Here is a 27,466-nt window from a genome sequence, read left to right on the forward strand (position 1 = left end):
GTATTTTTTCTCCCTCCATCTTTTGGAGTGTATCTACTCAAGAGACAGTAATTAGAGATTGTTTCATTTGTGATCATCTTACTGGGTTCCAGTCCTGCAAGTGCTGAGGTCAATGGAACTATTCAGGTGTATGAAGCTATTCAGATGCACAGGCATTTGCAGTATCTTAGTGCATGGCTTTTTCTGTGGTAGAAAATAATGCCGTTGAACCTGGGCTTATGTGAGTAGGTGTTGGATTGCTTTAGACTATACCAGAATAATCAAACGTAATCCTCATTAGAGCTTGACTGGTTATTAAAATGTACCTGTAAAGAAGGGGATTAAACTGTTCCTGTATAAAGCTCTTCAGTAATAGCATCCACGTTATTCCTCATCCAAATGCATGTGTTTTAACTATATCCTGTAGTATTTATGTCCAGTATAATTAAGTTGAACGTAGCTTAGAGTTGAATTAATTTAGAAACCAATTACTCTGATGCTGTTGGCACGCTATTTGGAAAGAAAAGTTTACAGGCGCTTTACTTTTTTGTCTGTGTGGTGTGAACAAAGTCACACCTGAAATCTGTAGCTGCACTCGTAGCTAAACCGGGTGCTGCTGTGTGCTGCTCAGCTGCCTTTCAACCCCAGTTTTGTCCTTTTCTCCTCGTGTAAGCAGAAAAGTGAGAAGACTGGCTCCCTCATCTTTATTCCCTCCTTCAGCTATTTGTCGACATTGATAATGTCACCCCTGAGCCTTCTCTTCTCCAGGCTGAAGAGCACCAGCTCTCTCAGCCCTTGCTCCTTTGAAAGCTGCTCCAGTCCCAGCAATGCTGCGGGCATCTTTGTGGCCTTGTGCCACGTCTCCCTGGTACTGGGGAGCCCAGAAATGGGCACAGCGCTCCAGATGTGGCCTCACTAGTTCTAAGCAGAGTAGAAAGATCTCCTCCCTTGACCTGCTGGCAACACTCCTTCTGATGCAGCTCAGGATGCTGTTGACCGCCTTTGCCATGAGGCTGCATTGCTGGCTAATGGTCAGCTTGCTGCCCACCAGGACCCCCAGGTCCTCTGCAGAGCTGTCTTCCAACCAGTTGGCTCCCAGCATGTACTGGTGCCTGGGATTATTCCTTCCCAGGTGCTGGAGTTTGCATTTCCCCTTGTTGAACTTCTTGAGATTCCTCTTGGCCCATTTCTCCCACTTCTCCATGGCAGCACGACCATCTGGTTTATGAGCTACTCCTCACAGTTTTCAGTTGTCTTCAGATGTGGGGATGAAACTTTGTTCCATCATCCAGGTGGTTAATGAAGGTGTTGAACAGCACTGGCCCCAGTATCAACCCTGGGGTATAAAGCTAGTGACTTGCCTCTTAGTGGACTTGGTGCAGCTGATCACCACCCTCGGGGCCCGGCCATTCGGCCAGTTTTCAGTCTACCTTACTGGCCGCTTACCCAACCCATGCTTTGTCAGCTTGTTTATGAGGATGTGATAGAAGCCTTACTAAAGTCAAGATAAGCAACATCCACTGCTCTTCCCTTAGCCCCTAAACTAGTCAGTTCACTGAGAAGGCTATCAGGGCGGATAGGCATGATTTCCCCTTCGTAAATCCATGCTGACAACTCTGAATCATCTTCTTTTCCTTCACGTGTTTGGAAATGGTTTCCAGGGTTAGTTGCTCCATCACCTTCCCAGAGACTGAGGTTAGGCTAGCCAAGCCTCCAGTTCCCCACATCGTCCTTCATGTCCTTTTTGAAGGTAGAAGTGACGCTTGCTCCCTTCCAGTCTTCGGGAATCTCTCCCAGTCGTTGTGACCTTTTAAAGATTATTGAGGGTGGCCTTGCAGTGGTATTGGCCAGCTCCGTCAGCTCTTGCGGGTGCAACCTGTCAGGCCCCAGTGGACTTACATCTGTCCAGTTTGTTTAAGTGCTTGGTCCTCCTCCACCAAGGGTAAGTCTTCCCTGATCCAGATTTTTCCTGTGGTCTCAGGGGCTTGAGATTCCCAAAGGCCTGGCTCACTTGTAAAGGCTGAGGTGAAGAAGGTTTTGAGCACCTCAGCGTTTTCCATGTCATTTTCCACCGGGTCCCCTGCCCCATTCGGCAGTGGGCTGAATTAATACTCCAGTTTTCTATCACTTCGGTGTTTAAGTGCACACTGACAGTGGACACTTGACTAGGCATACCCCATTTAGCACTCGGGACTGCGGAATGCAAACCAACTTGGAACAGATGGGTCTGCTCTCATCTTTAGGGCTAGAGAATGTACCCCGGAGAACTGATCAAATAGTTTGAGTAGTGCAATTCTGTAATCTTTATTCCCTCTGCCATTTGTCCTGCTGGATGTTTTCAGCAATCAACATAACATTGTGAAATAAAATGTTACTGCTCAAACAACTAAAACCTCTTCTTTATAGTCCTATTAAAAGAAAAACAGATTGGTTTATAAACACTCCTTTCAGTACAAGGTCCATAAAAATGTGAGTTGTTTTTTAACTTGCCTTTTACTTTGTTTCCTTTGCTGCAGAATCTCGAAGTTACACGGAAGCCATTAACCACTCCATGGTGATGTCTGACAGCACTGTGGGCACTAACCCTGCTTTGCTGAGGGCCAACATGCAGACAGATCCCTCCTTTCAGCGCTGTTTTGCATCTTCGTGTACTGTTTCCAGTAACACTCCTATCCCAGGGGGAGAAAGGTAGGAAAAGATTCTCCTACCGTATTGTTTAGTTCTCATAACTGTAGTTTTCAGCCAAGATGTTATGCTTTCATCTTCATTGCAGAGCATTTGTCCAAGGACTTTTGAGTGTGGTTGTGATAGTTGATGATGATGTTGTCCACCAGCTGGAATTTACCACATACACAGATGTTGTTTATATGTCAGGGACACAATTAGCTTTGAAGATAAACAGGAATACAAAAATAAATAGGAATTAATAGCTCCATTACTTTATTATGTGCTAGCACAAGTTCATACATGCTTTCCTGTGTGCTTAACCAGCTTCTCTAGTGCTTTACTGAAAAGCATTTAATGAAATTTCACATTGGAATAAGTCATATATGAGAGAGAGGGAACACTCTTTTCACCGCAGTGTATGCGTTTCAAGTCAGTAAAATATCAGAGGATTTGGTTTTGGTAGTGAATAGCTGACTCCCTTTCAGCTGCTTAGCAGGCTGAGAGATTTTATTATTTCATATTTGTATTGTGGTAAACATGTAGGGCTCTGGACCAGAGCTTGAATAGTATAAATCTACAGAATAGTCCGTGTCCCAAGGAGCTTATAGCGTAAGATGAGAAGTCACAGGAAACACAGCAAAGCAGCAAGGAGACCCAGGTTACTGTTAGAAGTTTCAGAAGACCATGACAATGAATGGTCAGTCATTAGCTGTGCCCTTTATTTACTTAATAGGTGAGGTGTTATGTTACAGCGGGTAGGTTTCCTTTTCTATCACTCTGCAACAACATTCCTTTGTGGCTAACTATCCTATTCTTGTTCTTGGATAATTGGCTCCTTTTTCACACTAAGTACTTGGAATGCTGTCGGTTGGTGTGTCAGACTCTCAGTGAGGACTTCAATTATGTTGATACCTATTTATCTTTTATTTATCTTCCCATCTAATTGATTTCATTTTCAATCGGTACTTGGACTGCAAAAGAATGTTTTCGTTTTGTGATTATGAATGTGAATCCTAAGACTGAACAAAGTATGTCAGTATTTTCTGAGGAGGAGGCAATGTAACATTTCATAGTAAGTGGATATGAATTAAAAGCTTACCAGGCAACATAGTCATTATCAAGTTTACATTCGTACTTCAAATTTTATCTAGAAAATTCTGTTCCCTTCTTTCCAAATATTTTTTCTGTCGTTTTGCATTTCATCTAGCAGACAGCTACAGCTGTGGCGTTTTTTTTCTTGCAGTGGCACCTTCTTCCATTTGCTTCCCTTCCATCTCGTTATGGCCCTTCTACTTCGCTCTGTTCAAATCTACTGGTATCTGTTTTCACAGTTCCCTTTAATTAAAAATCCTTTCTTTTGTTAATATATCTTATGTCATCTCTTTTCCCTTTGTATCTCACAATGAGTTTGTTCTCTCTACATTTGATATTGCTGGTAATGCTTTCCAGCTACAGTCTAAGGGCATTTCAGTTCTAGAAGCAAGGAGACAATTTAGACTTTTATCAGATGGTTTCATCAGAAGCTGAGGTTGTCTTGCTTAGGAGGATATTTGTTATTCTTCACTTGAGCAGGTGGAACTGCTACCTGGTAGAAAAATCTAATGTTTACTGTTGAGATATTTAATTCTATCAATCAATCAAAGCAATTCCATCATCGAACAAATTAACCGCTGGACCTGTCTTCCTTCCTTTTTTAATACGAATTATATTAAAAGGGACCTGGCCTAAGAGTTGGGTCTTGTGAACTGTGTTCTTATCGTAGTTATTCATTTATTGTGTGATGGTGCACAACTATCTCCTTAGCCCATTTCTTTTCTTTTTTCTTTTTCAATGAACGTAAGAGACTGTGCATGTAAGAACTGCTGTGTCAGTGTCAGTTTTCTTCCACAAACCTCTGCCTTTGATGGCAGATTCGGCTTAAGAAATTCTTGCCTCCTGCTGCTCTTTTTCCAGGTAGCACTTCAGCTCACCCCATAGAGATCTCCAGGACCACTCACTGTGTGTGAAGCAGTGCTGTGAACAGCCTCACTGGGTTGATTCATATTAAACGTGACCCTCTCACACAGGGGGAAGGAGGAGTATTTCTAACTGTGATTAATTTGATGGCCTGGTTTACAGTGCGAGCTCAGAGACTGTCCCATCAGCGTGGCTAGGTGGAAGGCGAGATGAGGCAGAAAGTAATGACCTAGGTGGATGAAATGAGTGATCAGGATGGGGCTGGAACCCCTTGATGCAGCCGCATCACCCAGTCCTGCACATGTCAAAGGGCATCGTCCTGGGCGAGGCAATTCATTGCTTTCAGCGATCGCTGCAGTACGGGTTGTACAGTGATGTTTTAAGGGAATGATTTGGCTTCGCTTTATTTTTGTGTTCAATTTTTGGCTTTTTTTTTTCCGACAGCCCTTCTGCGACAGAGCGTCCTTGGCTTGAAAGCAGCCCCAAAGCTTCCCCGTCGCTCCAGCTTTCGATGGGCAACAGCAGGCCGCCGGCGGGTTACCTCGTGCCCTCCGACTTCTCAAACGCCGTGCAAGACGTCTCTCTCTTGTCTCATTTCCAGACTCCAGGACTGCAGGTCATCACCCTGAGCAGCCTGGAGAATTCACCAGCAGAGCCGCAGCAAGAACCTGCTGTTGGCGGCAGTGCCCGGGCTTACCTGGGCTATGGCGGGGGCAGCAGGGGCGGCAGCTCCCCCCGAGAGGAGAAACAAGCTACTTTCCTAGCCAATACTAGCATCTCTCCTAAAACCATGAGCGCGTCGGTGGCAAGTGCCGAGGACAATGGCTTTTTGACGCAGAACTTTCTTACAGTGGCCTCCGGGCACAACAGCCAGAACAGCGCGGTTCCGCAGCACCATGGAGGGAACCTGCATGCTCAGCCGCCTCTTCCAGAGAAAAAGAGGTCCTCTGAAGGAGACCGTTCCTTCGCCTCCGTGTCACCTTCGTCAAGCGGCTTCTCTAGCCCCCACAGTGGAAGCACAATCAGCATCCCCTTCCCGAACGTCCTCCCAGACTTCTCGAAAATGCTAAGCACTTCCCCAGTGCCAGGTAGGTTCTGCATCAGAGACGTGCAAAATACGTTAGATTTTATGTGAGTTTATAAAAAGCATTCGGGGGATTTTAAAAGTGGGGAAGAAAAAAAAAAAGCAATGGAATGAAAATGGCACAGAGGACTTGAATATTTGCAGTAAGCGGGGCCAGCTCACTGGCTTCGGTATGTGTTACTCAGAGAACAAGGCTGCAGAATTCTTTCTGTGCTTCCCGAGATGTCAGCCAAGGGCAGCCTACCTTTTGAACTGCCAAACCACAAGCCAGTGGTGTGGAGTCCAACTTCTTTTAATAAGGGCTGGCTTCTCTCTGCACCTTTCTAGACTTGTGTCAAGAATAGTTAAAAATGTAGATGGGTATTCACTGGACCCCACTGAGAAATGCAGCTTTGTGTTTAATACAGCTTTATAAATGTAAGTTTTTCATATCTTATGGATTCTGCAAAACGAAACTTCAAGAATGCTTTCAGAATCTTGGTGTACGGTATTATATTTGCTGGTTCCAAAACAGTTCAGGGTTTCTCTAAATTGTCCTTCTAATCATGAAGGTTTTGATTAATTAAGGTGATTAGAAGTTGGAAAGAAAAGTAAAAAATGCTTTTGTATTTAAAAAATTTCCTGACCGTTTTTTCCCTTTTATTTCACAGAAAACACAACTGATAAACATGTGACCGTAAAATTTGTCCAGGACACGTCCAAATTCTGGTATAAGCCAGATATTTCAAGAGAACAAGGTATATAAACTGATACGTATTCTGGCATATCCATTCACAGAAGGGCTAGTTGGTGAATTCTTACATTTCTTTTATGCACACCTGATGTCTGAAAGAAATACAAAAAGAAATATGAAACCTAGAAGGGCATCAGACAACCTCACTTAATTTCTGTTGTCCAAAGGCTGAATTTGAGAGTGGAGGGCAGTCAAATTGTCCTTAAAAAATACTCAGTTAATCAGACAAATGATTAGCCTAACTGAACTGACTACAGAGTAATTTAAATCTGCCTGTGGTAGCTGCTGCAAATGTATTTTACTGAAAAGCTCAAGGTTTTGGAATGGCAGATACGTGTGATGCAGTACACATCTGAGAGCAGCTGTCTGCTCTCAGAAACCTTTTGAGTACAAGTGTCCTGCTCTGGCATGATCTCAGCCATGTGTGTTTCCCTGCACAGATAATTAGGTGAGAGATGCTAAATATCAGAGAATAATTCATTAGCTAGAAGTCATCATAAAAGCAGCGTCATCTACCAGTCGCTCTATAGCCTGAATTTCATTGCCAGCTGTAAGTGACATACGTTATTTCTTAAAGGTTATGAAATAACACTCTCATGGAACATCATCTTCATGAGGTACAATACAGATACAGTACATCTGTATGTAGATATATTATTGAATGAGATGGAGAAAGCTTTTATTATGGATGTGAAGATCTATACATATGATCTTACACCTTGTCCCTGCAACAGTGCGTAAATAAAGCATGCTGGGTGCTTTGCAGATGCGATTGGTCTGATGGTCCTTGTGTCCATATTGTAATATTCAGCTATACTGAATTGCATTTAATGAGTTATGGCAGGATTTTAAACTGGGATTCTTAAAATGTGGTTCTCAAAAAGGAAAAATGACGAATTGGTTCTGCCTTGGGAAGAAAGTTCACACTAAACCAAAATAGCCTTCAGCTTTTGGCAAACGATGAATTGCTATGTCTTGTTTCATTCATAGTTTCTCAAATGGTGAGGATGCCTCTTGCAGTGTAATGGTAAATACGAGCCCAGGGGAATAAAGGTCATAGAAAACAGATCATTAATTCATCTTGGATGATGTTTTACTGGTCCTTTCGCTCCAGTTCCCTTCCCGTTGTCTGCTCCCCACCCATAATGAGTCTTTAAATATGCAAAAAAATTTTCCTGGCTTGATGCCAGTCCAGAGAGGGGAATAGATCATAAAGGAGGTTTAAACCTAGCTGCCTGAACAAATGAAAAGAGAATCTTCCCAACCTTTCAGTATGCCTCTTTTCACCCTACCAAGTACAATTCCTTTTAAAAAGTCTTTTAAGATACTGTTGCTGTGGAGGGGGAGCACTTGTTCTTTTTTCTGTGCTTAATGGACTGCTCCTGTGACAAATGATTACTGTCCCCCTGTGGATTTAGAAGTGTTATGTGAGTACTGCTGAACTGCAGGGTTTTATATGTTCGTCCTCCTCCTCTGAACATGACAGTTTATTGTGAAAATAGTTGTTTTCTTCACCATCTGACACATGAATAGAACAGAATACATACACATTTGCTTTACTCACTTAAAGAGGAGAGACAATTATGTCTGCATTTTCCTGATTTTCTGCTACTACTCTTCCTTTCATGGAAAAAAAAAAAGAGTGTGTGTGTTTATCATGTAATCATTGCTCAGGCCTTGCAAAATATGGCTTCATGCCCCAAATGCATAATTTCCGTATTCTGTATATACAGACATTTAAGGACTCCAGGGTCAAATTTGGGCTGTTTCCAGGGTTTCTTTGAAGGCTTGCTGATCGTTAGAAATTCTGGAAACAAACACAAGTATTTCGAAAAAGTTTAAGGAAAAAAAACCTACAAGCAAAGTACTAAGGGTTTATTAAGATCAAACTAAGATCAATCATTAGATCAACCTCTTGTCTCTTTTATAAGTGAGATTAAGATTTTGGGCTACTAGATTTCAAAGCCTGCAGCAGACTCCTGCAAAGCAAGAGCAGTTTCCCTGCAAATGGTTCCTCCTGGGGAGGACTTCATATCACACTTCCAGCAGAGATCACAGAATGTAGATGTAAAATTATTTTGATGCTTGGACAGTCAAAGAGCAAATACTCACATCCCTTCCCTTGCTTTAAACCTAGGAAGAGAGTGAGACTGCTTTGCAGGGACAGAAACTTGGTGGTGGATGAAAACGGATCTGCTCCGCCTGTTGAAGCTGCATAGGAAGAGAAAAACAGTGCTGTCTAGTCAGCCTGGGAATGAGAGAGCTGTGCTCTCTGTCACGCTTCTAACAAAATGACAAAATTTAAGCAGGAATCAACTTGCTCTTGTACTGGTTGTAGGAATCCTGATGGGACCTGCATGTCCGTCTCAGTTTAAAAATCAGTAGGAATCTGTACTTCAGGCTTCTTTTGAAATGTGAGATTTGCACAAGATGTTTCCGCTCAGATCCCCCAAGTATGCTTGATTGTATTCTGTTCTACAGCAATGGAGACAGAGAAAAGGATCTTATTTCCTTTAGTCTCCTATTAATTATAGGTTTGCACTTCTGTACTTTATGGGTGTGTGTATTGTTCTGGAACTGCTTTTCTCTCTCTTTCCCGGAATCCCCTGCAGCCATTGCTGTTCTGAAGGACAAGGAACCTGGGTCGTTCATTGTTCGAGACAGTCATTCTTTCCGGGGAGCCTATGGGCTCGCAATGAAAGTTGCTACACCGCCTCCGTCTGTGCTGCAGTTAAACAAGAAAGGTACCGTATGCCTTCTATCTGTTATTTAACAAGCCTTGCATAGTAGGAAGTCCTTATTACTCGGTAATAATCTGGAGGAAATCTCCCCTCTTCTAGTAAGTGCAACTTGAATTACAGACTCCATTTGGTACCTTGTCAAATGGGACGGGATAAGATGTCTGTTGTACTTTTTCACCATGGCTTGTAAACCTGTGTTTATTGTGGCTATGCATGTAGTGTACCTTATCAACCTACTAGAAGACCAGTGTCATCTCAGTAATGAGTCCTCCCTAGCAATCAGAAGTCTGCATTTGATCTACATACCACCGTGTAAAGCTTTCGCTTGGCTGGAAGGTTGAATTTTTTTGACCACAAGGTTTTGTTTTGAGACAGTTCTACATTAGATGTAAATCTGAGGAGCTTCCCTAAGGAAAGACGATAGTTGTTTAAAAGATGCGATGAAATACACCTACTTTCCCAGCTCCAGTGCCTCCATGTATAACTTGTGCCTGATAGTTGTGGAAGGTAAAACAAGAACATACGGAAAGCGTTAATCAATGTATGGAAACTCAGCAGCCAGTATCTGTAGTGTTCTTGGTTCCATTTGTGCTACTGCAGGCATAGTGGGGTGGTTTTCATTGCTGCTGTTTTCCTTTTACAAAGCTGTTTATGTTTCATTAGTACATGCTGCCTGGTGAGGTAAGAAACTGAGATGACAGGAAAGCAGTGATTCTTAGTGTCGTGGTTATGGAAGTGTGGTTTTGTCTGGTGTTGGTTGGTTGGTTGGCTGTTGTTTTGGGGGTGTTTCTTAAGATTTCATGCTTACTCTGGGGCAAGGTTAGCAGTCCACCTCTATTACAATAACACTTTCAAATTCTGTACACTTAATCTGGTATCTTGAGATAATTTCTAATAAAAATTTGCCATGTAATCCTTTTTATTGCCAAGAAACATCAGCAGAACCACTGCAATGTCTTATTTAATGAAGACAACAGGGGTGCACTGAGGTGGTGGAGACAAGGAGGCAAATGGAGAGTGGCTGTAGGTGGTTTTAGTGATCTTTTTTTATCATCAGACCAATGAAGTCCAGGAATACATGAAAGTTCAAACTCTACTAGCCTTTAAGAGCCAGTTTATGTTAGTTATACCACAGGCAAGTAGTAGTAAGAGAAAATTTTAGTTGAGACTGTAGCATTCTTCCACTTCTCGCTCTCTGATATTTAGCTTTTTTGGTTCCCACTGTTTCATCCCAGAAGGCACGAATTTGTTAAGTCTCCTGCAGGGTTTTTTGTTCAGGCTTCCCCCTTCTCACATACCCTTGTAGTCATCTTTTTTTTTAATATTGTGAGAGCATAATGGCAAACAGTAAACTGTTTGAAAAGGTGATCTTTGCAACATTTGCTTGCATAGAAGTTTCTGCTGTCCAGATTAATGTGTTCATCTGTATTAGCCTGAAAGTCAACCCTTGATGTCATGTGTTTCCTGGACTGTGGCTGACAGATCAGAGTCAAAGGGAGCATTTGTGTTTGTGGCTCTTTTGTTAGAGTTTGAATGGTTGGGTAGCTTTGTCCCATTGCTGTGAAATAACCCTTTAATTACTTGGAGAGAGATTCAGTTTGTAGTCAGGTGTGAAATACTGTGAACCAGTCTTTCAAGAAATAATGAAGTTGTCTTAATCATATGCATGCATATGTATGTATACGTATAAAAGAATGCTAAATCTCAAGGGAATTTTTATATGCCTTTTGGACTTTAAATCTCCTCATTACTTCCAACTTAACAATTTCAATTTGTCCTAGATTCCTGAGAGAGAAAAACTGTCTTTAAAAATCTAGTGAAACCTGAGTGTTTTCGTGTAATTGTTTTCAGGAGAAAAGACTTAGTGTAAAACTGCTAACATTTTAAAACTTCAAAAATTCACTAAGAGACTTGGCATCATTACCATTGTATAGCTAAATCTTCTATTGTTTTAATCTGGAAAAGTTCTGCGAGCAGAACTGTCAGTAGAAATCTGAGTATTTTATCATACTTTTACTCCCTTGTCACATTAGATACAAGTTCTTCTAATGGGCAAGTGCCTCAGAATTTCTAACTATTTGTTTTCCAAATTTCTGTTCCTGTCTGTAGTTGGGACCATGCTTGGACATTTTGGACACCAGTGTACATTTGGATGTCAGTCACTTATGATTATAAAACCTTTTCCTCTGGTTGTCTAACCAAAAGTGAGCCATTTGCTTGTTTTTTGAAAAATGGCCTTTTTACTACAGCTTGTAACCTTGCAGCAGAGCAAGTCTAATGTATTCTTTGCATGCTGTATGTAAAACATTAGGTGGTAATGTGGAAAACTGCTTCATAAAGACCTGCTAATTTGTAAGACTGTTGTCTGTTCATTGCTTCTCTTCATGAGCTTTCTTTTTCTTTTTCAACACAGTTGGAGATTTGTCAAATGAACTTGTAAGGCATTTTCTGATTGAATGCACGCACAAGGGGGTGCGCTTGAAAGGATGCCCAAATGAACCATATTTTGGTAAGTACTGTGCATCACAGGGACACAGAAAATAGAAACAGTTTGCATTTGCCAGAGTTGTTTCATAGACTTGGACGGAGTGCAAATGAGAGAATACTTTGCTGATGTCCTGATGGTTTCTGTAGGAACCCATTCTAAGTTTCTAGGAGCCTTGTACATATTTACCTTAAGTCTATGTGCAGGGCACTCTAGCACAGATGCACATGACCAAGCTTGAAGCGGTCGAACTTGGTCTACCACTGCCAGTGCCACTGCAGACAGCTGAGCTAGATGGCTGTTACGGGCCTTATTGATTCAGGACCTTTGTGTTATTTTGTCCTGTGCTATACTTATACTGTATACTAGCTGGCTAAATGACACCAGAGTGGGACATTCACAAATTACATTGTGCTGCGTCAGCCTACCTAATGTAATATGATGAAAGGGCATTACCTGTTGTGGCAAACAACCGAATACCTACCTAGCTGCTCACTCATTTGCCCTCCTCAGTGGGGCAGGAGGTGAAAATAGGATGAGAAAGCTCATGGGTCGAGATACAGACAGGGAGGTTGCTAACCATTTACTACCGTGGCTGAAAGAGACTCAACTTGGGGAAAATTAATTTTAATTTATTGCCAATTAAAATCAATGCTCAGCTTCACTGCTTCCCCCCGACTCCTCACCCCCGCCGCAGGCAGTGCAGGAGCGGGTCGGGGCTGTATAGTCATTACAGAACAGTTCCTTTCTGCTGCTCCATCCCTCTCCCACTTTTTCCCTGCTGAGGTGTGGGCCTTCCCCATGGGCTGCCATCCTTCAGGAAGAGAACCTCTCCAGCGTGCGCTCGCCACGGGCTGCAGTTCCTTCAGGAAACATCCACTACTCCCATGTGAGCTGCATGGGCAGCAGGATGGGGGATGTCCACTTGCGTGTCTGGAGCACCTCCTTCTCCTCCTCTTCCTCTGACTGTGGTGTTCCTGCTGCTGCGTCTCACCCTGTTTGTTCCCTTCTTGTCTCTGTGTGGCCTTCTCTGCCCTTTCTTAGATATGCTTTCCCAGAGGCATCCCACCTGTGGCTCGGTGGTCCCCTGGAGCCAGCTGTGTCTGGCGTGGGGCAGCCCCCGGCCTCTCCCCACAGCTCTCCCACCCCCTGCTACCAGCCTCGTCACGTACACCCGTGAAGGAGTCATCCACCATAAAATGAAAAAGTCTAAAATGACAAATCCTATTTGAAGTAAAAGTGGGTTGAAATTTGTCAGTGTTTGGCATGAGACTTACTTCAGATGAGAATTTTTAGCCCAGTCCTACCTTGATCTTGAAGTACCTGTTTATGGCACATGTGTAGCCCTACTCATCATTTGGTTTGAGCATCTTCTAATCTTTCAATGTATACAGCCTCAAAACTGCTTCACAAAGTAGGTGGGCAGGCACACTTGTATGGATAAGACAGTGAAGGACTAGTAGTGTCAGTTGGTCTTTGCGTTTCTGTAAGACCCTTGCAGAATTTGGTCATCTTTCCATTTCAAAGAAATTTTTGATGGGCTGTAAAAATGAGGTTGGTTTTGGTTGAACTGTGATTTTTCTCAAGCACATGATTATAATGTTCAATGTTTGTAAGTAAACAGGATCGAAGGATGGCTTTTTGTGCAAACAGACTGATGAATATTACACCTTTCCCTCACTCCTTAAGAGTATAGTCTCACATGCTAATGTCAAGGATGACTAATGTTTAATTATTTTAATTAAGCCAAGTCCAGATGACAAAAGTGACTTTGAATAGAAAAGAAGAATAATTTAATAGAGAATGCTACGTACATCACTGCCGTGTTGAACGGAGGAGGCTTTATCTAGACGAACTGTTATACTTTTAGAAACACAAAGTAGAGGTGCATGTAGACAAAGCAGTGGACGGTGGAGACTAGGTGGCTCAGAGGAAGAACTCCTCGCTCTTTCTCTGCCTCATCACATAGCATTGACCCCTTGTACTCTTACCATCTTCATAAGATTTTACTACATTTAATGTAGCAGAAGTTAAGAGCATTGAAAGGAATTTACTGGCTTCCATATGTTACTGGTTTTGTTATTTTTGTGCTTTCTCCATTTGAAGCAAAGTCATTTAGGTTAGGATTTAAGCACTGTGCTTAAGCAGGGAAAGGCAGCACAGGATTGTGGTTAATGAGTTCAGGTGCATCCAACTGGGAGGGTGCTGGGAAGCATGAATACGCTAAAGTTGACAGAAGAAGGTCTTGGTTTAGGTGCCAAGAGAATTTTTTTTTAAAGGGGAGAGCGGGGAGGCCCCTTGGTCTATAAAATACTCGAGAGCCAAAATAACTGTTAAGCATTCTTGTTGTCCACCAAGTTAACAGTGCATGTCTTATTACTTTTCTGACCACAGGGAGTTTGACAGCTCTGGTGTATCAGCATTCCATCACTCCGCTGGCATTGCCCTGCAAGCTCCTCATCCCGGACAGAGGTATGCTTGTTAAAGTACGGAAGAGATATACCCAGCCAAGCTCTGCTTCAAAGTGCCACTATCTGAAGGCAGGTGAACATGTCACAAGTCAAGATCTAAGCAAGAAGCACAGGGAAGAAGCTGTTTTAAAAGTGGTTCTTCACTACTGCTGACGGCTCTTATCCAAGCTGTAGTCGTTAGCAGACTAGTACTGTGATATTCCAGTCGTAAACGTGTATGTGTTGTGGGAATCTGCACAGTAATCTAGCATGTAGGAAGACAAATGCACTTCTCAGACATGAAATTATGCCCATGTATGGTTAGATGTAACCACTTATTCAGGTCTGGGTGGTGGAAGGGCTTCAGGGAAGCCAAGTAGGTAAAGAACAGAAGGTGCCCTGAGCATGACACTGGCAGGAAGGAAGTAGCAACTTAGGTCCAAATATTGTTTAAGTAAATGATCGAAAAGCCTGTGTTGCATCATGGGACTGTAATTCTAATTTTGGTTATGGTGATTTCATAAACCGCTCTAAGACAACAGCAAAATGTAGCTATGCTTGCCCCATAATTCAGTTGTCTTTTGCTCTCCCACATGAAGTTAACACCAGATGTATTATTGAAATGTTAAACATTCTTGTGGTTTTCTACTGAACTCTTAAAACTTTTGTTAAAGGCCATATGTCAGTGTTCAAACATAGCATTTGAATTATGCAAATACATTAACAAAACCATTTTAGCACAAAACCATGCTATGGTAGATGTGACCAGAGATCTCTTTATATGGCAAACCAGTGTGCTAGGTGGGCTTGTTCTCCTTATCCTCCTCACCTAAAATGGAAAGCTCCTTCTGTTCTGGCAGAGGTGCAGGACTGAAACATTTGCCTTGTCCTGAATAAACATACCACAGTGAAATTTTATTTTGGTTTTATTTTTGAATCCAAGATCATCACGCATTTTAAGATGATCGTCTGTGGTTAATGATTCTGGACACAGTGCATAGAGTATTTAAAGCATATGGATAACTCTAAACATGTGAATAGTGTCACACACCATATTACTGCTCTCTTCCTCATTTTAATGTTTGTATTCAAAGACAACATGCATCATGTTAAATGCAGCAGTGAGATCTTTTTACATGCATTTATATAATTGAAATAACATTCTGATGGACACTTTTCTCACTAATTTTAACAGAAGACTGGGAGGCAAACATTCCCCTGCTGTCTTAATAGTTCAGATGTTTGTCTTCTGCATAAGTATGAAGAAAGAAGGATTATGTTGTCATCTTCTGAATCAAAATATAATTAATGGATTTCATCGTAGAAACACAAAGTCTTTGTGCCTAAATTAGTGTAAATTATACAAATTAAATGAGATAATTAAAAAATTTCGAGGCTGTAATGAGGGAATATAGCTGTTAGTATTGTTTTAATGTGACATCATGTATGTCTCTGCAGCATATGCTATGTAGTTATGTCTTTTACTGTCAGGAAATAAAGGTTGAACATCCCTCCTGTGGTGCTGGAGGCAAAAAACCTGATGCAGCGCAAAAACCACATGAATGATTATAGTTACAGATACAAGATTGTTTCATGTTTCTGGCCAAGAATTGTCCAGTAGATGAGATCACAATCACAAAAGCTAAACTCATACTTGACTATGTGCATTGATTTGTCAATTCAAGTCCAAACAAGACATGGACAGTGTTTTCTGTTTGCAGATCCCTTGGAGGAGATAGCAGAAACTTCTCCACAAACTGCTGCAAACTCAGCAGCGGAGCTTCTCAAACAGGGTGCAGGTCTGTTAAACTTTTTCTTTGTATTGGACTGTCACTAAATTTTGTATCTTACAGGCTGGCAGAAGCTGAAGCTTAGACTGGACTGAAGGATGTTTAAAGGGAGCAGTTAAATTTAGAGTGCTGTGTAGAAGTGTGAAGGACGCTGTGAGGATAGGTACCAAGTTCTTTCTGTTTTCTGCAACCAGCTCCTAAGTTCAACAGCCCTGTGTCTGCTTTCCAGCTGTGTCTCCAGTGAGAATATGAGGCACACATAGGTCGGTTCAAGCACAGCAGTTTTTAAGTGGTGACATTGCTTTCGTAACTGATGAACTTAGAGAAAGTGTTTTCAACCTGTGGTTGCAGAGGTTCATGAGCTATGCCTGAGATCTGCAAAAGGCAACTGAGGAGGGTGTTCAGTAGGGTTAGGTTCTCAGCATAGGGGTCAACAATACCACTGGAAAATGCTTACTGTCCCATCAATCTGAAGAAAAACCCCATTAAAAAACATTGCCCTGTGCTTCACTTGATGCTGCATGTTTTTGGGAAATGTCCAGTGTCTTTTCCATTGGATGCTCTTCTACGGATTCTCATGCATACTGCAGCACCCGTTCTGGCAAGTTAAGTTGTCTTACCATGAGCTTATTGATATGGCAGAAGAACCCGGAGAAGATTACCTCCAAATGATGTGATGCTGTGCATTGGTACCCTCTGTATCGCTCTCAACTAGAGGTGTTTGCAGCAGCTGTGTAGAGATGTGCTCTGCTTCTCATCTGCTTCGTGAGCAGCTGACCCAGAGACAGCAGTGAAGTAGGCTGTCTGAAAAAGTGTGGTGGCTTCCTAACCCCCCGTTATTGGACACGGTGCTCTGAGTACCCCTTCGTAATCGTAAGGCTGTCCTTAGTAGAAATGCAGCCGCTGTGTTATTCCGCTGTACGGTGGGATCCTGTCCACCCCCTCCCATGGTCCCTGGTTTTCAGGCTGCTGTGAATTCTCCCCAGGATCTTATCTGTCCACCCAATTAGTCCCATTAGAGCAGGAGGAAGCACTACACTGGCCACTCTCCTTTGAGTTTAGCCTACAGCTGGAGCCACAAGCAAAAGCGTTCTGGCCAAGCGCCCCTTTGTACGAATGGTGCCTCGCTGCCCTCGCCCACCCGAGGGCATTTCCGAAGGGGGCACTTGCCAAGCTGAGCAGCTCCGGGGCGCAGCAGTCTGCTTTGACTTAAAACTTCGAAGTAGCGCTTCGAGTGCTGTCATCAAGCAGGAATGTGAGGCAATGACAAGGCTTTGGGAGGCTGTGCCAGCAGCAAGCATGTGTTGGCCTTTCTGTCTGCCAGCGCTGGTGGTGTTCGTTGTGGCCAACAGGTTAAAAAAACAAGGAGAAGGAATTGTTGTAGAATTTTCCCTCTTGAAAACCCAGCTAAAAGGGGCATGTGTTGTCTTTTGAGAAATGTTGGTTTCTCCTTGCTCCAGCAGTGCTTTTCAAAGAAAAAGAAGTAATTCTTACTTCAGCTGGGGCGGCACTCAGGTAACTCCTCATGGGGGCTGTCACATCATGGATCATTTGGGGAACTTAGTGTATTTGGTTTTGCCCTGTTTTGTTGTTGTTGTTTTTGTTTCTAAACAAGGGTTTGGAACCTGAATAGATAAATTAGCTAGGAGACATTCTCAGAGGTTTTTTTGCCTTGGTACATTTCCCACTGATTTTCCGTGTTTCAGAGGTCCCTCTCCAGTCCCAGAGACATTCAGGTTGTGGAGTTCAACACTGAAGTGCAGACCCGAACCATGTAAACTGTTTCTTTTCCAACTATCTGAGCTTATGTGAGCACCTGCAATTTAGTCAAAGCAGATGCGCTTTTTCCCTGCCCTCCTTTACCCCACCCTTCTCCCACTCCACAAGCAAAAAAAAAAGAAAATGTGTTTTCCTAGTGTCGTGGTTTAACCCCAGCCAGCAACTAAGCACCACGCAGCTGCTCACTCACTCCCCCCATCCAGTGGGATGGGGGACAAAATCAGGAAAAGAAGTAAAACTCGTGGGTTGAGATAAGAACGGTTTAATAGAACAGAAAAGAAGAAACTAATAATGATAATGATAACACTAATAACGTGACAGCAGTAATGATAAGAGGATTGGAATGTACAAATGATGCACAGTGCAATTGCTCACCACCCACCACTTGACACCCAATTAGTCCCCAAGCAGCAATCCCTCCGCCCCCACTCCCCCCAGTTTATATACTGGGCATGACATCACATGGTATGGAATACCCCGTTGGCCAGTTTGGGTCAGCTGCCCTGGCTGTGTCCTGTGCCAACTTCTTGTGCCCCTCCAGCTTTCTCACTGGCTGGGCATGAGAAGCTGAAAAATCCTTGACTATAGTCTAACCACTACTGAGCAACAACTGAAACCATCAGTGTTATCAACATTCTTCTCATACTGAACTCAAAACATAGCACTGTACCAGCTACTGGGAAGACAGTTAACTCTATCCCAGCTGAAACCAGGACACCTAGAATGATAATTTTTTATAGCTGTCTGAAGAACCTAATGAGCACTTCTAGTCATTATTTAAATGCAGAAGCTGACCAGAAATCCTTTTCTTCCTAGAGAGTGACAACTGAAGACTAGAAACTGTACAGATAAGTGGCTTTTCCCTAGAACAGACCTTGTTTTATTAACCTCTCTGTTCAACAGCAAAATTTTCTGCCCCAAATAAATCCCAGTTCTTCGTATCTGTTTCCGCTAATACAGTTAAGGGACTAAGCACATTCTCAGTCTAAAAGCAGCAGGGTTACTCGAAATCGCCACATGGTATAGCTGTTGGTGGTAGCATGGATGTGACTCCAAAATGCCACCTGTGGAAGACGAGAGCAGCAACATTGCAGGGCAGCTGCATTGCACGAAAGACACAGGTGTCTTCCTTTTGTTCCAGCCTTGGGTATGGTTTCTGTGGGATTGGTGTTGTTCGATACCCCATCAGACCATGCATGCTGTTCTTAAATGGGAAATCTTTCAGCCTTACTCATTACCTTTCCTTTCCTGTAATCTCCTTTTTAAGCTGACGTTTTTGCACTTTCCAACACTTTTCAAAAAGGTTCCATTTACTATTTTTTGTGCTACAGAGGTAAAGGAACCTACTGTATTTGTCGACTGCTTTTGAACTATCACATTTGAGGGCAATCTAGACAAAATGCTTGGCTGTTTCATTTAGAAACAAAACCTGAACACAGTCCGTTGACACCAACTCAGTGTGTGGCAGAAGCAGAAGGGAAACCCTTCCCTGGGGTCTCAGAAGTGGTGAGGAGTGTGACTGTGGAGCAGGGAGACCTTCCCGTGGTGGGAAAGGCTCACAGGGTAGTGAAGAGCTTTAGATCTGTATGAAACATAACACAGTAATGATGTGAGAAGAGGAGAGCTTATGGTTTGGAATGTTATTTAAAGTGTTGGATAGACATGACAGAAAGCTGTTCAGCGAGGAAGGCCTCATTGAACTTGGCATTCATCGTCTTAAATCCCTCTGCATGAATCGTATAGTAATTGATTCAAACAAAGGTTATTGAAACTATCGCACCAGTGTGCAAATACGTTTGGGAAATGTTATGCTTACAAATCAATAAATAAAATCTCTGGATCCCTTCTTTCACTGACAGACTCTAGAGCTTGAAGTTATTGGGCTGATCATGCTGGAATCAAACCTACGCTTATGCAGTCTTTAACTGTGCAGTTGCTTGTTTTGAAAGTGCCGGTGTCTAGCTGTGTATTTTACGTAGATAGTTGTAGGAGAAAGCTTTAGTCAGATCACAGAAGAGCCATACGAAAAGAGAAGCTATTAGATTTAACTTAATCTTTGCTTTCATAGTAAGGTTGGCAAGCGAAGCTAAACAAATGAAATATTAGCATAGTAATTTGCAAGTGTCAGCTGCCAGAGTTGTAAATTCTGTCCTGGATACCTACACAAATGTTTTTACCAAAACACAAAGTCTGTTGGTACCAGTGTTTAGCTACGGATGTGTTTAATCATTTTTGCTTGTGCTGTAGAATAAGAGGGCTTTTCAGTTTCAAAGATGTTCTTAATCTGCTTGTAAATGTGACTTTATATCACAGTCCCAAAGTATTTAAGCATGTGAATATTTCTATTAATATTATAATAATAATACTGTTTAATGTTATATGCACTGTTACCATGTAGTACTATGTGGTATTATACAGTACTATAGTACTACTATATAATGCTATATAATACTAGTACTTCTTTTCCTAGTGCTCACTGGTGATTTGATATGAGACCCGGTAAAAAAATTAACTGTTCTGTAGCCTTAGAAAACAATCAGCTTCTCTTTTATAGAGATACTTCAGAAGTTACTGATATCTCTAGGAGAGGAATAGAGCTTTTAAGAATAAGTGCATGCTGAGGTAAAGAATAGACCTGAAAATACATGTCAGTATTTTGTCTCAATGTGGAAGTTGTTTTGTTTGCCCTAAAACTGCTAAACATACAAAACAGTATGGAATTAATAAGAAGTGAGCTTTGCAGCAACCCTCAGTTCTTTATGGGGTGAAAACGTTCTTGCTTTGCCAAACAAGTGAATGGTTTCCTTTGAATATAATTTGAATACCATTTGAAAGTGTAAAATGTGTGAACGTATGCTGCAAAAATGTGTGTTTTCTTATTGGCTGCTGTAATTGAACTTAAAAGCAAAATACCCCCATTCTTTCCCCTCAGGAATTCCTTTGCTGTAGTAGTACCTATGAGTGGCCTCTCTCTCTGCTCCTGTCTTAGTATTTATTTAAATTTCAGGATCTGGGGGTAGTAGATAAATACAGTCATTGGCTTAAATATAAAGGTATTAAAAACAAAGGGACAGCAAAAGGCCCATGACCTCCAAAATTATAGTCTTAAAACTGAATCAACAGTAGGACGAGGTGAGGCACGTGTAGAAGGTTTGGTAGGTTGCTGCCAGTCTTCCCTGTTGGCTTTAGAAAGGTGGAAAATTTACATTTTGTTTGGTTTTGTTCAGAAGATGCCCGTTTGCTTGCTGCTGGGTAATGACCTCTCAGAGTCTTTCCCCTCTTCTGTTGCAGCGTGTAACGTGTGGTACCTGAATTCAGTGGAGATGGAGTCCCTCACGGGCTACCAGGCAGTACAGAAAGCCTTGAGCCTGACACTGACCCAAGATCCATCTCCCATCTCAACCGTTGTCCATTTCAAGGTGTCTGCGCAGGGCATCACGTTGACCGATAATCAAAGAAAGTAAGCAAAAGAGGGATGGGAAGAGGATATCGGGCTTTGTCCCCAAAAAGCGTTGGCTGCTGTTGGTTTGATTTTCCTAGTTATGTTCTGGAGTCTCCGTCTTGAAGGGTAGTAGGATTGTCTGAAGAATGACGGTGACAGTGTCGGCTGTCTGCGGTACTGGAGAATGAATGTTTATGCTGTGGACGTTACTTCCACGTGGCAGCTTTTACCTCTGGAAGGTCACTTTGCCATGGCATTTTTCTCATTGTTATTTCTTATAAAAAGGGAAAGTAATGGCTTTGCCGGCATTTGGTATTCAGCCTGTTCAGTGAAATAGTTTATCTTCACGGTATCTTTCACTGAACAGAGCTGACCTAAGCAGACACTGTGTATCTCCAGTATTTGACAATGTGCTTTGCATAGCCTGTGAAATACTGTGATAAAAAGTTAATTAATATTTACTTTGTACTGAATACTGTTAAGGCTACCACAAAGTCTTTAGAGTTGTAAACTGACAATAACAAAGGAGGGACAACAGGAATTCATTATAGGTTTAAAAAAAAAAAGTGCCAGACTTCTTAACTCCATGGGGTCTGTGAGTGTTCATAGCAGATGAAGGACAAAATCTTAAATTATAATGCCTCTGAGTGCTTATATTTTGAAACTTAATGTAATAAAATTATTCACAAGTTCCAAGAAGTTGCATTTCCCACGGACATAGTATCTAAATGGCCAGTTTTTAGAAAAAATACATTTCATACTTCTAGTTCTTTTTCTTAGCTTGAGGGTCAGTTTTCATGGTTCAAAAACTTGACGTTACTATTCTAAATATGGATTTATTTGGTTGGAGCAGTTCAGGTAGCTTTCAAAGTCACTCAAAGATAGCAAAAAGATTATATCATCATTATTAAATTTAAATGTAATGTAATTTATTTTTCAGATCTGTTTATTGTTTAAAATTTTAAGCATCTTAACTATTCCTAAAACTTGTTTTATTTCTTTCTATCCAGACTCTTTTTTCGGCGGCATTATCCAGTCAGCACTGTTATTTTCTGTGCTTTGGATCCACAGGACAGAAAGTAAGGAAGACAAGCAGTTGCATTCTAATATGTTGTTTGTATTGTTGATCTACACAAAAAGCTAACATAGGTTTTATTTTTATTTCTCCATTCCTTTTCTTTTTTTTTTTTTACTGCTTTTTAAATGGATGACAAGATGGATGAAAGATGGCCTTTCTGCAAAGTAAGTGGACACCCGTCTGAGTCTCTTTTAACTGATTACTTTGGAATATCACGACAGTGATCAGTTTCTTAGTGTTCTAAATTATCTTTGTCAGAGATGTAGAAGGGAAGGCAGCTGTTCAGAGACAAAAGTCTCTCTGCCCACTGTAATTAGGCTTCAGTTACTTCATCCGCACCTCTGCAATTCGGGGCCTAATTATGTGATGGTGGGGTGTCTGGAGCCAGAGCTGGCGTGGTTTATTTAGATTGCAGGTCTGCGATTTGACTAAAGTTTCAGAAATGAAAACAGAGCCATTTGCTACTCAGTTTTGTGTTCCACTTGTCCAGCAACACTAACACAAGCTTACTTGTCTCGCTTCGACTGACACCTTTAAAAAAAAAATCCCATACACAGCACATGGATGAAAACACTCCTAGTAATACTAGTGTGTGGCATAAATATGTAATTACCAGTGGATTGCAGAGTGTTTTCTGTTGAAGGCAGATGTCATCGTCCCCCTTTTACCAAAAGAAAAAAACTAAACAGAGAGAGCTCAGGCACTGCCTTCTGGAAAAGAACAGAAATAGATGGCTTAAGTCCTATTTATTTCCAGTACCCTGTCCACTGAGGTGCGTGGCCCTCGGAATGTCTCTTTAGGCAATTCCCGACACACCACACCACACCCCCCCAAGGCAGGTAAGAGGACGCCAGTATTGGATCGGATTAAGCGCATCCCCGGGGTCAGCAGCGTGTCTCTGACAGCAAACAGTGCAGGACGGGATCCAGGCAGAGTGGAAGGAAGGAAGAGGGAAGGAATAGAAGGAAGAGGGAAGGTCCTTCCCTGATTCTGGCCGTCCTGAGCCACTCGGGTGCTCCTGAGTCGGCTGGCGTGCCTGGACCACTGTGTTAGCGGTCACACAGGACCTTGTCCGTCAGAACAGATGGAGTCTGGTCGGTGCTTTTGGTTCCTGCGGTATCTTTTTTGCTTTACGAAACGAGGCGATGCCTGTCCGTTCTCTGACCCGCTCCGGTTGCCCTTGCAGAGTGTTCGGGTTCGTTGCGAGGAAGCAGGGCAGTGCCACCGACAACGTGTGCCACCTGTTTGCGGAGCACGATCCGGAGCAGCCTGCCAGTGCCATTGTGAACTTCGTATCGAAGGTCATGATCGGATCCCAGAAGAAGATCTGATGCCTTTCCATCCTTGACTCGGAGCTCTTCGCTGACTTCGCTGAAGGAAAGCGCTGTGAGAGGGAGAGAGCCTATTCAGCAGCAACGCCTGAACCTTGTCGTTCCCAAGAAGGAAAGCAGAGGATGTCTATCTGCATTTTGTTTGCAAGAGTTCAGCCTTTTCTTTGAAGATGCCTCTGACTTAACAAAGCGTTATTTTGTTTTTACATCAAAGGACAAAACAAAAGAAGCTGGGTGCCACCCAAACCCATGTAGCCCGTACCTGAATGAAGCAGAAATGAAAAACTTTTCTCCTGAAGGGTTTGTAATACATCTTCACATGCTGTTTCTCATCATTTATTGGAGCAGAAATACTCACTAGGCTGTGCTACTTTTTTGTGCAGAAAATGTTGTGTATAACCTCTACAAAGACACTTGCCGTAGTTGCATCAATGGTAGCTATAGGCCTCGCAAACATGCTCTTAAGAGAATGATGGTCTGAGGAAGACTATTTGCTCTTCCCTTCATCATTATGTGATCAGTGATGGGAGCTGAATGGAGAGAGGGGAAGATGTATGTGAAGAGAAGGTTTGTGTAAGTTGATCTCTGATAAGAAAGGAGCGGCAATGTGGAATATTCAGGGAGATTGCTCTGTATTTAGTGTTAAGAAGGCTGGGCTGGTTTAGTTTGAAAAATTTTAAATAGGGGAGATGTGGCAGAACAAAAAAAGAAGGTCGTGTGGAAATCTATTCTGTAATTGGGTTTTTTTGTATTGTTATTTTTTTATACAGAGAACTAAGCAGGGAAGATTCTGTATTTTAATAATTACAGGATAAAAATGAGGGAAAAGCAAAGAAGGAAATTTTATAATTTATATATTTTTACCTGTGTCAGATTATTTATAGTAGATCTCCTATCTTGATATGTCATATGGATATTCTTAAACTAGACCATTGTTGAGCTTTGCCTCTTTTGCGCTATTTTGCATAATAGCCTGTGCCTGTGTATAGCCTGTGCCTTGCTATAGAGTCTCATACTTTGACTTTTGTCTTACAGTGACAAGATACTTCCCATTTCCCGTCTCTGCAATACTGTTTTGGTAGTAACATTTGTTCCCCTACCTAATACATAATTAGATTCGTGGGTTCTTTTAGCCCCCTTTTTATGGGATTTGGGGGATTTTTTTGGCCTTTTTTTTATCTGTAGGAACTATTTCTGGTTTATAATGTTTTTTTAATAATTCCTTGAGTCAGGAAATCCAAAAGGGAATGGAATTTATTTTGTTACTCTGTCCCATTTCTTGAGAGCATTTACGTCGTGATTTCTACAACCATCACACTTGCACGTACTCTGTATCTTTCTAAACACGTCGGTATTTTAAATGCGTACCAAAGTGCTAGTTAGCTTTACAGAAAATCGATACAGTAGGTTACGGTGGAAACCTTCACGAGGAGAGTAAGCTGCTGAGGTCTACTGTGTAATTCCCATTCACTCCAAAAGGAGCAGTACTAGACCCCCGTATCAGAACTGACGGTAATAAAGCAGCTTCAGTGTGACAGTGCTGACAAGTTTCATTGTCTCTGTTTCTTTGATGTGTGGCTGTCAACATTATATTATTATCCTGAGGAATAAAACGACATGCTGAATTCAGCATCCTGATGCATGAGGCACTGGATTAACTAGTAACTGTACCCACTTGGAGAATTCAACCCTTTTACCACTTTTACTAAATAATGGTTAAATGGAATGGGAAACTCTGGTTGGGCTCTATGGTGAGAAGGTTCCACCCTTTGAACTACGTTTGTCCTGTATAAATTGTGATCTGTTTTTTATTAACAACTCTCTTCCTATTTCCTAAAGTGTTAGGACCATGGAAGCCTTATTCAGTGACCATAGCCAAAGCGTTACCAGATTATTTGTGTAACAATGAATTTTGTATAAATAACTTTATACTTTTTAAAAGGAAGGGGGTGGGGAAGAGAGGGAGAAAGAAGAAAGATTTGCAGTTTGATGTATTTGGACCAGGAAGCGGCGTATGAGTAGCAGTGGGCACTGGATGTGTGTGGAAGGGTGAAGCGATCCAAAGCGTAGTAGCTACCGTTGAAGCAACAAAGGCAAGTGCCTCTGATTTGTACCAAATAATTCTGTCCTGTTGACACAGAGGTGTACTACTTAAACGGTGTTTATGTACCATCCAAAAAAGAATGCAGTTCTTACTTTTAGGAGCTTTGATCCTTTTGAAACGTGTGAGGACAAGTTTCCTTTTAATATTCTTTTGATGCACCAAGAACCCAGTTGCCTAATCTAGTCAGCCAGTTGGAGCCCAGTGAATTTCTTCAGCTGACATCTCAATTAGATTTAAATCTGATGTGTTGTGAGCATTGAAATGAGGAGGAATTTTTTACTATATTTTTTCACTTCTGTAGATGATACTTAAATTTTAGTGTGTCTTGTTAGACACCAAGTGTTGGCCTTTGGGCTGAAAATAAAGTGTCTTTTTTTTCCCATGTATTATCATTTCCATTCAGGGCCTTATTTTTTATTCCTTGTGCTTTCTCAAGGCCTGCTGAATTCCAGAGCATAAGGAATTGAACGCTGACACTCCTGGTGGTGTTTCCTGGGAGTTTAGCTCTACTTGGTAAGTGGGAAAAAAGAAGTTGCCCTGTTTCTAAGGGAGGTTTTCTATTATGCATTCCTTTGGATGGTATATTGCCACGTGCTTTTGCTTTTTAATGAATTAAAAAATGCACAAAGCGGAATAGTTCAGTATGTACCATTGTGTAGTGTATGTAGAAAGACGTTCACAAAACTTATGTTCATGGCAAATACAAGACTAAATAGTTAATACAGCACTTTCTTTCAAGGTTTTTGGTAGATGTGTATATGCAGTTTCATAACTAATGGCAGCAAGTTGACACATGTATTTAGCCAGACTCCTATTAACCTGCTTAGTAAATGTACTACTATAATCGTACAGTGTTAAACTACAAAAATGCTAAAAGCCATGTTTTTAAATAAATGGTTTCCGTGTATCCAACAGTATCATTAAAAATTTAATGTTTCCTTCTTGGATTTACCTACTAGTGAAAATTTTTGCCTTTTTCTTGAAACTGTAAAGAAGCATCAAAAGGTCTCCAGTATGTAAATGAATGTTCTATAAATTCTTTGTATAGTCATTTTCTCTGCTCTTCAGATACCGCCTCTATTCAGATTATAATAAAATTATGAATGTGAAATTTCACAACACAATGTTACAGGGCAGTCTGTTCTGAAAGAAATTTACCTTCTGGCATTCAAAACCAGCTAATGAGCAAAACCTTGGTGAAGGAAGAATAGGTTGCGTGCTGAAACAGGGGTTTAGTTTTGTTTCTTAAAGATTTCTTTCAAGGACTTTACTTCACATGAGTCTGTTTTAGTGGTTCAAGTCTAGTTAAAGCATATGATTTTCCTAGCTCGTTTGCGGTTATAATGGTACAAAAGCGCCTTTTGCCTGCAGTGTATATTTAAGTGTAAGAAGGAAGAATATATGATGTCACCTTCTGAGATGTCTGTACCCATTTAACTGTGCCTGCACAGTGACTACATTGGAAAAGCATCCAGAGGAGCATGAGGGGGCTGAGAAATCTAACCCCTAGCTGAAATAGCTCTCCGAGTACAAAATCTGTGCGTCAGCCACACATTGAAGGTTGAGTTATATACATGCTCTATCGGGATTATTTCTGAGACTGATAAACTCTGGTATGTCGTGCTGATGCCTTTTCTATGAGGCGTAGGCTGGCAGGAATTCCTCGTTCAGCCTGCTTGACGCTCATTCATCACTACAGGCCATCATGAGGTTTATGCATGGGCGTAACGCGACAGTTATTCATGAAAAATATTCATCTTTTATCGGAATTAATTACAATGTGGAACAGATGACAGGGATGCAACAGTAAAATGGATCTTCTGTGTCAGAGTCCAGTCTCCTGCCGA

At 41.7% G+C, this 27,466-nt stretch overlaps 1 protein-coding gene across 7 annotated transcripts in view; it reads left to right on the forward strand.

The window, feature by feature from the left end:
* TNS3 (tensin 3) overlaps nucleotides 1-26,570 on the forward strand; it is a 241,639-nt gene extending 215,069 nt beyond the window's left edge. For all 7 annotated transcript variants that reach the window (XM_069809298.1, XM_069809301.1, XM_069809303.1 and 4 more), the window contains 11 exons: nucleotides 2,496-2,667; nucleotides 5,047-5,690; nucleotides 6,337-6,423; nucleotides 9,032-9,163; nucleotides 11,574-11,669; nucleotides 14,040-14,117; nucleotides 15,817-15,894; nucleotides 20,956-21,124; nucleotides 22,117-22,185; nucleotides 22,322-22,348; nucleotides 23,371-26,570. In XM_069809298.1, coding sequence (XP_069665399.1) covers nucleotides 2,496-2,667; nucleotides 5,047-5,690; nucleotides 6,337-6,423; nucleotides 9,032-9,163; nucleotides 11,574-11,669; nucleotides 14,040-14,117; nucleotides 15,817-15,894; nucleotides 20,956-21,124; nucleotides 22,117-22,185; nucleotides 22,322-22,348; nucleotides 23,371-23,515 — 1,697 coding nt within the window. In that variant the 3' untranslated portion in view covers nucleotides 23,516-26,570. The remainder of the gene's footprint in view (nucleotides 1-2,495; nucleotides 2,668-5,046; nucleotides 5,691-6,336; nucleotides 6,424-9,031; nucleotides 9,164-11,573; nucleotides 11,670-14,039; nucleotides 14,118-15,816; nucleotides 15,895-20,955; nucleotides 21,125-22,116; nucleotides 22,186-22,321; nucleotides 22,349-23,370) is intronic.
* The last annotated feature ends 896 nt before the right edge of the window (nucleotides 26,571-27,466 follow it).

This window comes from Haliaeetus albicilla, chromosome 21, assembly GCF_947461875.1.
Source record: "Haliaeetus albicilla chromosome 21, bHalAlb1.1, whole genome shotgun sequence".
Lineage (NCBI taxonomy): Eukaryota > Metazoa > Chordata > Aves > Accipitriformes > Accipitridae > Haliaeetus > Haliaeetus albicilla.